The sequence below is a fragment of the Pempheris klunzingeri genome, chromosome 8 (genome assembly GCF_042242105.1).
Source record: "Pempheris klunzingeri isolate RE-2024b chromosome 8, fPemKlu1.hap1, whole genome shotgun sequence".
NCBI classification, from domain to species: domain Eukaryota; kingdom Metazoa; phylum Chordata; class Actinopteri; order Acropomatiformes; family Pempheridae; genus Pempheris; species Pempheris klunzingeri.
The window spans coordinates 24,103,015-24,115,097 of NC_092019.1; the positions used below are offsets into that span (position 1 = coordinate 24,103,015).

At 45.1% G+C, this 12,083-nt stretch overlaps 1 protein-coding gene across 1 annotated transcript; it reads left to right on the forward strand.

Annotated features, from left to right (window-relative positions):
- The first annotated feature begins 612 nt into the window (after nt 1–612).
- mios (missing oocyte, meiosis regulator, homolog (Drosophila)) lies at nt 613–11,540 on the forward strand. The gene is made up of 12 exons (XM_070834704.1): nt 613–712; nt 969–1,835; nt 1,982–2,471; nt 2,895–2,993; nt 3,133–3,387; nt 5,708–5,877; nt 6,456–6,521; nt 6,694–6,852; nt 8,069–8,221; nt 8,870–9,074; nt 9,344–9,473; nt 9,981–11,540. The coding sequence occupies exons 2-12, from the start codon at nt 1,017–1,019 to the stop codon at nt 10,069–10,071; spliced, it is 2,637 nt and encodes an 878-aa protein (XP_070690805.1). The 5' UTR covers nt 613–712; nt 969–1,016; the 3' UTR covers nt 10,072–11,540.
- Nucleotides 11,541–12,083: the final 543 nt, after the last annotated feature.

Sequence of the window (12,083 nt, forward strand, 5' to 3'; positions counted from 1 at the left end):
TTTGTCAAAATAAAGCACCCTGCAATAAAAAAAAAACAGCACAAACATGCAGCTCTGTAGGCATATTAAAGGAACATTACAGTGTTTTTTTTTTAAATAAGAGGCAGCCCATTGTGTCTTATTCTAATGACAGAATACCTGTTCCACCTTTTACGCATATGTTAGGAGGGTTATTACAGTTTACATTTTGCCTCACTGTTTTGTTTTGGGGCTGTTGCGCATGGAGACTGTTTGGATGCTGTGCGTAAAAAAAGCCCCAAATGAGACTGTTTAATTTTTCCACTGTCGCCCACTAATGTGAAAACCAGATGAGTTGTAGTATTATTCCCATGTACAGCACATATTAACTTTATCTGAAGAAGTAGAAGTAGAACATTTTATACGGTGCCACTGATTGTTTTGCAGGAAAAAAAAAAAGTATTTTCAAAGAATCTGAGAAATCTTATTAGATTAGCTGAATATATTCCGATGATCTGTGTCATTTTCTTCCCCAATCTGTGGATGTTCACACACTTTGGTAACAGCACCCTCTGGTGGTTACCACGTGGATGTGTTACGCACTCACCGGAACTCTTGATTAGCTGACAGTCTTAACAGGACGGACGTGTTTTGGTGTAACACACAACAACTCAGTGGAGCTCGAAGCGTCCTCTCCCCGACATGTGTATGCCAAAGCGTACTCCACCTGCTCGTTTAAGCACTCTGTGTGTTTGTAAGTAACACGGCATCGTTGATAATCCAAAATGTTAGCAAAGGTCTCAGACGGCTAAATCTGCGCTAGCTAAACGGTAGCTAAATGTTTTAGCTCGTCCTTCACCTGTTAGCTTTAGCTTAGCATGTCAACAAACTTGGAACTGTACTTAACGTTACTTTGACACGCTCATGAAGTCTCTCGTCGCTGCGTACGTTTCAGCAGGGTGAGCTGTGTAATATGACTACTGCTTATCCGTGGTCTCATTTCTGTCCAGGTTGTAGAAGTCACATTCCCCCGAGATCCTTCTAGCTGCACCTGAATCATGAGTGGCTCCAAGCCGGACATCCTGTGGTCCCCCCACCACCCGGACCGCTATGTCATCTGTGACTCTGAGCTGGGACTGTACCGCATTGGGCCTGTGGGCAGTGCAGAAACCAAGGCTGGCACTCTGCCGCTGTCCGAGGAAACTGCTGCTACTTTATTAGCCATTAACTCTGACACTCCCTATATGAAATGTGTAGCCTGGTACCCGAAACATGAGCCTGAGTGTTTGCTCGCTGTGGGCCAAGCTAACGGCAGAGTGGTGCTCACCAGCCTGGGGCAGAGCCACAACTCCACATGTAAAGAGCTGGTGGGGAAAGAGTTTGTGCCAAAGCACGCCCGTCAATGCAACACGTTAGCCTGGAACCCTGTGGACAGCAACCTGCTGGCTGCTGGGCTGGACAAGCACAGGGCAGACTTCTCTGTCCTCATATGGGACATTAGCACTAAGTTCTCCCCAGAGGCCAGCGTAGCTGCAGAGAAGATCCGTCTCTCGTCTGTTGATTTGGACTCGAGCACGGTCGTCACCAAACCATTGTACGAGTTGGGTCAGAACGACGCTTGTCTGTCCCTCTGCTGGCTGCTTCGTGACCCGAAGCTGCTGTTGGCCGGCATGCACCGGAACCTCGCAATCTTTGACCTGAGGAACACAAGCCAGAAAACGTTCGTCAACACCAAGGCCATCCAGGGGGTGACAGTTGACCCGCACTTCCATGACCGTGTGGCCTCTTTCTTTGAGGGCCAGGTGGCCATCTGGGATCTGAGGAAGTTTGAGAAGCCTGTGCTCACTCTCACTGAGCAGCCTAAGCCGCTCACTAAGGTATGATGCTGTTTGTTGAGAGGAGCAAAACGTCTAAACTTTATTCAGTCAAATTGGTTGAAGAAGGATTCTAAAGATGTAATGTAGCAGGCTTTATAGGCAGAAAGTTGTGATTGATAACATGATGCTTGTCTTTCTTATTTTAGGTGGCTTGGTGTCCAACACGTACTGGTCTGTTAGCCACACTGACACGAGACAGCAACGTGATCCGCCTGTACGACATGCAGCACACTCCTACACCCATCGGTGATGAGACGGAGCCCACCATCATCGAGCGAAGCGTGCAGCCCTGTGAAAGCCAGATTGGCAGCTTTGCCTGGCACCCATCCTCTCAGAACCGCATGGTGGTGGTGTCAGCAGCCAACCGGGTCATGACTGACTTCACCGTGTTCGAACGCATCTCGTTGGCCTGGAGCTCCACCACCTCGCTCATGTGGGCGTGCGGCAGACACTTGTACGACTGCGTTGAGGACGGGGCTGAAGGAGTGGAGAGCGTGATTGAGAAAGACATCGCCACTAAGATGAGACAGAGGGCTCAGTCCAGGTACGGGCACGATACCGTCCAGGTGTGGAGGAACCACCTGCTGGCGGGAGGGAACGATCCCCAGCTGAAGTCTTTGTGGTACGATCTGTTCTATATCCTTTTTCTGCCTTTTGTCCTGATTCCAAAAAATTTGGATGATGAACAATTTGCTTGTCTAAAAGTGCAACAGATGACAGTTAGTGGTGATGAAAACATTCTGGTTTTCTCTACCAAGGACTTTTGTTACCTAATGTGAAATGGAGATGTATTTTTATTTTGAAAGACAGAAAAACTGTATATCATTTAGGAACCTACAGAAAGTCTTCACTGATCCTAGTCAGTAATCATTGTTGTTTTGATCATAAAGAGTTAAAATGTCTGAATTTATTAACAGTTTACCTTTTATCCTACTTTGATTCAGTTTGAATTGGAGTTAAAGTGATAAAGTTCAATCTCAATCTGCCCTGTTTCATGCTGTGATTATGTTGAGCCTGCAGTCATCAGTTACACAGTTACAGTTCCTATATGAGTATCACATATGAAGCAGTGTGCAGAGGACATGGAGCTAAAACTGCAGGGGAGCAAACAGTCTGTGGTCTACTCTGGTATCAAGAACATTGTGAAGACCAGCTCAGGTGAGTCACTGACACACCGATCATCTCCTGAAAATGATAAAATGCTATGTGTTTGTATTCCCTACATTGATAGCAAATTGTAGAAATTGGGAAAACGGACTTATTGAATGTTCTGTGTGTGTGTTCGTGGCTCCGTCAGGCACAACGGAGAGCCGCAGGTGCTGGAGCGGGTCAGACCGGCAGACAGACGTACCGCGGTACCTCAGCGAGGAGCGCTGCCTCGCCCTGCGGCTCTGCGGCTGGATCAGCCGGGGTCCCGACATCGACGTGGACATATTCCTGCGGTCGCTGGAGCAGGAGCGCGAGTGGGAGCGCGCTGCCGCCGTGGCTCTGTTCAACCTGGACATCCGGCGGGCCATCCAGATCCTCAACAAGGGAGCCACTGCTGAGAAGGGTGAGTGCTGTAGGGACAGGAGGAAGAAAGGAAGCAGGTGCGTCTATGAAGTTAAGCGTCGACTGATGAGGAGGAAAGATTCAGACCGAACACACTGTCACACATGCATTTTAAATGTTTGTCTGTTAAAACATCAAGAAAAAAAAAAGTACACTCATCACAGCATCCTAGAGGCTGAGGCCACGTCATCAAATGTCTTGTCTTTTTCTGACCAAAAGCCCAAATTATTTAGTTTACTGCATTGTAAGACCAAGAAAAGCAACATTCTCACATTTGACCTCCTGGAACCATGAAATGTTTTTAATTTAATTAAAAAAAAAAACAAAGAAACAAATAGTTTCAGAGTAGTTTACTTTTTTATCAGTATATTGAGTAACTGACTAAATGTGCTTGGTCTTTATGTTTTTTGGATTAAATTATGAAGTGAAATGAAGCAGAAGCAGCAAAACCTCAAACCAATTCAATGATCCTTTTTTTTCTGACATGACTTACACCTGTCAGTGATCTATCTCTGCACGTGTGTTGAAACGTCTTGGTGCTTCAGCAGGAAATGGTGTAAGCAGTATTGATAAAGCTATGTCGAACAAGGACTCAGGTCTGCAGTTTGCATAAAACCATGAAAAGCCGTGTCATGGTTTTCAGGTCATTCAGGTCAAAAACTGCTCTGAAATGTCAGGGTATAACATTGTACTGTTATGATAAACATAAAATACCTTTTGCCCTTAAAACCCTGGTAACAAATGAAATTAAGTCTTTAGGAATTTCAGAAATGTAACAGCAGGAGAACCTTGTTTTTCACACAGCACTCATCGTGTATCAGCCGCAGTGCTTTTCACACTGAGCTTTAATGAAAACGGAGCGAGAAGGCTGATGTTTACACACGTCTTGACTACGAAAAATTCCACCAATGTAGGTCAAACATTTTTCTGTTGTGTGATCTAATGAATGCTGTCCTGACCATGACTGATGGGGTGATTCATTAGATAAGGTGTGTCACCAGAGCCATCTCCACAGTTAAAGTGTTTTTTCTCAAACAGAGGGACTGATTCTCACCTACACTCTTCTACAGACCTGATGTATGAACCTTTTTGTGACAGTGGTTCAGTTTAGTCAAACATGTTTTTAAAACTAGCCAGGGGGGTATAATCTGCTGGCTAACTGAAAACTGCCTCAGTTACTTATGCAGAGAAAGCCATTGGAAGTATTTTATTTGACTTTGCTGATATTTCTAATTTAACTTTACATTTACGTTAATATTAAAAGGAACAGTTCGGCATTTTGGGAAAAATGTTCTCCCTAGCTGGGAGTTGGATGAGACATCTATCTATGAAATGTGGAGCTACAGCCACAAGACGCTGTGCTTAGCTTGTCATAAGGCTCAGCCTGGCTCCGTTCAAAGGTAAAGAACACCTGCCAGCACCTCTGAAGCTCATTGACATCTTATTTCTTGTTTGAAAGTGTCAACCTGTGAAAACAAAGCTTTAGAGGTGTTACATCTGTACTGATCTGAAGGGACCTGTAAATTATTGATGTGGAGTCAGTGGTTTTTTGAGTTTGACATCTCAGATGTCTGTCTGTCCTTTGACTTTCTTCAGAACCGTCCATCACATTGACTTTACACTTGGTGGCTGTGTTGCTGAGGACCCAAGGGAGTGCAGTGTTGAATTTGGCCAGATGGTGCTACGACCAACTTTACCTTTTTGCCTGCATCTTTTGAACCGTCTCAGAAACTAAAGTCCTCCTGGAATCTTTGGGTCCAGATGAATCTTTCTGTATAAGCCATGTCCATTTGCGTCTAGATTGCTTTTCCTGCCCTATTGCTGAGGACCCAGTGGAGCACAGTGTGAAGTATTAAGTTAATTGGCTGAGCAGCACTCAAGAACGCTGCGAGCGGCACTTCCATGGGCCAAGCAATCAGCCTGCTCCAAACGGCCACGCACTCCGAGCGGCTGCACCCGGGCTGGGCACTGCACTAGTAAACAATATCGTTATCGTTTATCGTTGATAACCAAGCATCAGCACCAACAAGCCGTGTGTACCTCTGAAAAAGAAAGGGCTCTCTTCAAGGGTGCTTTAATCCTTTTGTGCAGTCATGTTTTGAAAGCCGCTCCCTGATGAAGGATGCAGCACGATGTGAGCTTAATGTGAGCTATCCATAAAGCAGAGCTGTTTGAAGTAATCAACAAGCTGGCTCACTTTGAACAACTGTCTTAGAACCTCCATCAAAAAAAAAAAGTTGCTTTTTATGTCCAGCAACAGTGGTGCACAGACTTTGCAGTTAGTAAATAAATCTTCTTGTCTGACTTATTCTTGTTCACAGGTGACCTGAACCTGAATGTGGTTGCCATGGCTCTGTCAGGCTACACCGACGAGAAGTCCTCCCTGTGGAGGGAGATGTGCAGCTCTCTGAGGCTGCAGCTCAAGAACCCCTACCTTTGCATCATGTTTGCGTTTCTCACCAGCGAGCCAGGAGCCTACGACGGCGTGCTGGTACTGGGTCTCTTACTGTCATGGAATTTCATGTTGCTCTATTGCAAACACAAGGAGAGTTAGTGGGGGGAAAAAAAAAGAATCAGACTTTTAAAGTGGGTTCTTTTCTCACGGAAAAAGGAGCCATTTTGTTCCCACTTCATGAGAGGTTTTACATATGCTCAGATACACAGGAAGAGATTTCCTTCATTAGCACCGTAAGTCACTTCACAGAAAATGAACCCGTGCCCAGGACAGAGCGCGTGCTTCTGCTTTTTCCGCCCTCAGTTGCATCAGATTTTGGCCACCAGCTGCTGTCATTCATCGCTGCAGACCTTTTCCTGACCAGCAGTGATGACTCCACTATAAAAACATGTAGTCAGTCACTTTAACTTGTATCTTGCTATCTTGGCTTGCAGACTTTATTAGGCGCTCCAACAGAACTGTGTCACACAGCAGAAAAAACGCAACGAGCAAAGACTTTTTACATGCAGACACATTGAGCAAGCACATTGAAGCCTTTTTTTCCTCAAGTTGTGATTCAAAAGTATTAATTCACGAAATGAAAGAGAGGATGAAATTCTTTGTCTGTGTTTCAGTATGAGAGCAGTGTTGCTGTGCGGGACCGAGTAGCCTTTGCGTGTATGTTTCTCAGCGACGCACAGGTAACAGAGTGAAGCCAGTCTCAGCAGACTATGTCCTGATGGTACCATTCTGTAGTTACGCATATGTCACACCCTGTTACGCCACGTCCTCTTGAATTTCTTCAGAAGAGCATGATTTTGTTGTATCCCACTGTTTTGATCAACTGATTGTCTCTGGGGTGTTTGACTGCAGCTGCCTCGATACATCGACAAACTAACCAATGAGATGAAGGAGGCGGGTAACCTGGAGGGCATCCTGCTGACGGGTTTAACTAAAGATGGCGTAGACCTCATGGAGAGCTACGTGGACCGCACTGGGGATGTCCAGACTGCCAGCTTCTGCATGCTGAAGGTGCGCAAACCCAGACACATTTCGCCAAGTTCGTCATTTTTTTTTTGTACCAAGCGCACATTCATACTAAGTGTGATCGGAACGGAGTAGGCGTATATCGGCTCGTGGGCCAAAAGCAGTCCTCCAACAAAAACATTTGGCCGTGTGACGAAATCTGAGGCAGTTTTTTTTTGCAGGAGAGGTTTGTGCCAGACAAACACACAGAGGGGATACTGTAGTCTGAGAGAAATAACATGCTCATAACATTAGTTTGTTCTACGCACCAATAACAACAACAAGATATATGGAAGATATATGCAGCAGCCCGTTTTTATCATTTGTGGATAACTTGTCACTTAGACCTGTCTTCTACTGCAACAGAGAACATGCATTTGTATATTTTGTCAAATTAGTTCCACAGTAGCATAAGCTGCTGTAACTGTTAGCTCTCACACAGTTAAAGTGCATGGCATCTGGCCTCAGATACAAAACTATTTTATTTATTTTTTTATTCTTAACTTAATTAAAAGAATACTCACACGATACTCCACCACACCTGTGAAACTGAGCAATTTTGCTAAAAAACTGCCCCATGGTTATAACTGATTGCAGATGCCTAGATCATTTAATTTGATTTATTGTGAGAGCTGAGAACAATTTGCACTCGTGTTGTGCCGTGCAGACGGCAGACTCTGCAGGCTCACATGGTTGAAAGTACAGGTAACAGCCCCAACAAGCTACAGTCTGATCGCACCCTTGGAGAAATGAAGGCGCATGCTAAAACTTGCCTGTTCATTTCTAAAAGACCACAGCTTTTATCCTAAACACAATTGCCACCTCCTGTAACAATATGTAACCTCTGTGGAGCTGTTTGCTCTAATGCTCTAGTTTCTATAAAGAAACAATGAAGCAAGTCTAGTTGTGGAACAGGTCTGAAGCTTTTTAACATGCTGTAGCACAGCTCATTCATCTCTTGGTTTGCTTGTTGTTGCTTGTTGCTTGAGTCCAGTACTGCAGTTTGTAAGGCATCCACCCCCTATACAGTAATCAAATATAAGTCACATACATACACATGTATGTATGTACACATTGCACCAGAGGAAGGGTGCGACCTTTAGACTTCTGTTTTCTCCAAGTAGACTGGAACTATTGGTTTTTGTGGCCTGCTTCCCCATGTTCTGTGTAAACCAAAGTGATCATGTGAAAAAAGGCTAAGATCAAAAAAAATCCTCCGCAGGGTTCCCCAGGCGATGTGCTGAAAGACCCTCGAGTCCAGTGCTGGATCGAAAACTACCGCAACCTGTTGGACGCGTGGAGATTCTGGCACAAAAGGGCAGAGTTTGACATCCATAGAGGCAAACTGGACCCCAGCTCCAAACCACTGGCCCAGGTAACGGACACATCACTTTTGATTAACGATTAATTTGATTTGTCAATGAACAATGTCAAACCTTCACTGACTGGTTTTGGATTTTGGACCATTGGCCGAACAACAAACGTTTCCCGCACTTTTTACAGAATAAACAATAATTGGAAAATGATGAATTAAGATTACATGAACTGCAGCCATAAATACTTGGATTTGATAATCTCAACCATTATAGGTTACAGGTTAGATGTGCTAAACCTTTCAGAAATACATGTTGCTGACATATATAGTACGTATGTAGTGACACACGCCGTCTGTCTGTCTGTTTACTGTTTTAGACACGACTTCCCTCATGACAAAATGGGAAACTTGCACCGTTTATTATTGCGTGCCAAGTAATCTGAGGGTGTCAAACACATCAAATGTTTTTAGGTGTGATTATGAGTACGCTGCTGCTGCTGCACACAAAACTTGGCTCTATCTAACTGCATCACTGACACTCCAATATTTACACTTAAGCTGGTTGGGATTATTGCTGTATTATCTAATACTTATCTCCCTCTCCCCTCAAGTGAAAATCAGACAGCTGGTGAGCGTGTGCTTGTTGGTTTTACCTTCATGTTCATGGGTCCTTATCAACCGACCTTTGCGTTTGTTCTTTTGTGACAGGTGTTTGTGAGCTGCAACTTCTGTGGGAAGTCTATCTCCTACAGCTGCTCAACGATACCTCACCAGGGCCGCGGCTTCAGCCAGTACGGTGTCAGCGGCTCCCCCACCAAGTCAAAGGTCACCAGCTGCCCCAGCTGCAGGAAACCACTGCCACGTTGTGCCCTCTGCCTGATGAACATGGGCACCCCTGTTTCAAACTGTCCAGGTAAACTGGCCTGTGTGGAGCACGTAGACAGATGCTTAGCCAGTATCGCCAGTAACAGGCAGATGTGTTGAAGCAGTTTAAGTGCCTATAATACTTAACTGAGCATTTGCAGGGGACAATGTGTGGACTTTGATCAGACATTTAGGTGCAGTTGCACCAGGGAGTTCAGTGGCCAATCCAGTTTTATTGTTGCTGTGATGTCACTCATACCAACGTTGATAAATAATCACATTTTATTGATTGACACATGGTTAACTCGGTCCTGGCAGGAACTGGGAAGTCAGATGAGAAGGTGGACTTAACAAGGGAGAACAAACTTGCTCAGTTCAACAACTGGTTCACCTGGTGTCACAACTGTCGACACGGCGGCCACGCTGGCCACATGCTCAGCTGGTTCAGGTGGGACTCTCACTGGATGTTCGTCACACTTCTGTGATCCATGTGCCTTCCGTTCATTGGAATTTTTTTCGATTCAGAGACAAGAAATATTGAAATATCAACTCACTCAAATGCTGAAATGCCGAATTAGACTATTTTGAAAGAAATCAAGGGTTGATTGCTAAAGATTCAGACATATGCTGAGAGTTGGGCATACAGGGGGAATTAAAAAAGTGTGAAAGTATGAAGAAAAAAAATGGACATTGCAATTCAGAATTCAGCTTTTGCATCAGAAAACGTTTCAATTTGTATTTTTTTCTGGGCAGGCAACAAAAGGAGTTTGCAGAAATTCCAAATTTGAATTTTTGTTTCAGAATCAAAAATGTGATGAACAGAAGGTACACACATTTAGGAAATACCTACTGCGTTCTTGTGCCCAGGCCGTGCAAACTTGTTTGTTATCTACTATCTACACACTTTTATTTATTGAATTTTTTTTTTTTATTAACCTTCATGTGTCCATTACAGAGACCACACAGAGTGCCCAGTGTCAGCTTGCACGTGTAAATGCATGCAGCTGGACACCACGGGGAACCTGGTGCCTTCAGATGGCAGCTAAACAGGAGACGCCTGTCGGAAACTGAAGCCAAACACCAGCCTGAAGCCAACCAGTGCAGGTTCACTGCTGCATCAGCCACACCGACAGCTGGGCAAGGGACAAAGGGTGCCAGCAGCGTCCTTCTCTGGAGTGGCTGCTCGCATAGAATGACATACTGTTAAGTAATAGTCTAGTGAATGTAACGTTGTAACAGAGCCCTATATGAAGAAGGGAGGCAGTGTGTGTGTGTGTGTGTTACTGATCTGACTAACTGATTCAATGACAGAAAGGGAGCAAATGCAAAACTCACTGCTCTGCTAATGGAAATCCCACTCAGGAGAAATACAAGAGGCTCTGCTGTAATCAGCCTCTTCCAATCTAACCTGAATCAGGCTTATGGTTTTATCGTGATCTATTCAGAAAAATCAAATGTCCACTTTAACACATCAGGTTGTAAAGATGTGATCACAGGTGCCAATATGTCTGAGCTGTATTTTGTGGCTTGTGTTTTAATACGCTATTTAACGTCTGTGTTTGTCTTACGAAAGGATCTTCACATACCTCATGAAAGCATTGTTCAGGGTGAAGGACGGTACCCCTGGTGACGGATCGGAGCATAGCGCACAATAACAACACTCTCATGCTCTCTTCATGTTCCTCCGTGCCACTCTTCATCTGGCATTGTGCGGGAGGGCTTCCAGTGTGAGGGGTGGTTTTGGGGGCGAGGATGGGGAATTGGAGAAGGTAGGGGTGGTGGGCGATTAGGAGGAGGGTGGGAGGGCGCGTCTGTATTCACCAGCCCACTCCAGGCCTGTGGTCCATGAAAGAAGTTCGCCAGAAAACAGCAGCTGCTCGGCACTCTGACAAGACCCTCCAGATTGTTCCCCTCATAAAGAACCTCAGCTGCCGGAACACTATTGACTCAAAGAGAGGGCGAGAGAACAGACAGCCTGAGCCCCGTACCCCCCCCCCCCCCTCCTACACCCTCCGACATACACACAGACTTGCCCTCTCTTTCTTTCTCCCTCTCTCTGGTGCCCAAATTGCACCCAAAAACTATGCATACCATCAATCCAATCAATCCAAGGATGGGCGCCGTCTGTGGGGGAACGGCCGTGTGTAAGCCGCATTGTAAATGGGTTTTCTCTCTTTCTCTGCCACCCTCCCCGCTCTGTCACTAACCTAGGGAGGCATTGTATCTGAGAGGCGGCCTGCACCAGAGCTGGCTAAATCACTTAGTCATGGAGTAGGGAGGAGGAGGTGGTGAGGAGAAGGGGGGGCCACAGGAGCTACTGTATGCTGCTTTCACCAGGATATCTTCCCGGTGTGGGAGGTTTTATAGGCCTGCGTGCCCTTTTGTGAACTATTTTGGAGTGGAGCTGACAAATTGGCGAGCTGTGTAGCGTCCCAAAAAACAGGGTGGCTAGAATTTCATCCTTTCACTGTTTCTTGTGTTTGCCTTTTAAATAAATTCCGACTGACAAATTGGAGCAGTGCTGAATAGAGTGTTTTTCATACTTTTACATGGTTTATTTGTAAATTATCATGTTTCACGGACACAGATGGCGTGGGTTTTCTGTCATGTGCATTCTTTATCCTTGCTTAAAAGCATTGAGTCACACATTATTCTCCCATGGGAACTCCCACAGATTCACAGGCCGTCAATCCAGGCAGAGATGGACACAGTGGGAAAAAAAAAACTATAGTTTTTTGGCCCCAAGTAGACGAGCAATACATCTCCTTATTAGCTCCGTATTGGACTGAAAGGTTCATTCTTGATTTTGGAAACAGCTGTCCGTACAACAGTCTCACCACGAGGTCCATCAGTAGCTGTTCTGGTGCTTTCAGCTGCATCACAATCTTTTTTAAGGATATCTATGTCGACCTCTTGCCCATTTTAGGTTAAAAGTTGAGACTGAAATCTACTCTGGACCTTTGCAAGCAGCAGTTAATCAGCAATCTCACCACATCAAGAATTAAATTCATTATCCAAGTATGTTTAAGCATCTGAATATAGCACAGAACAATTGTAT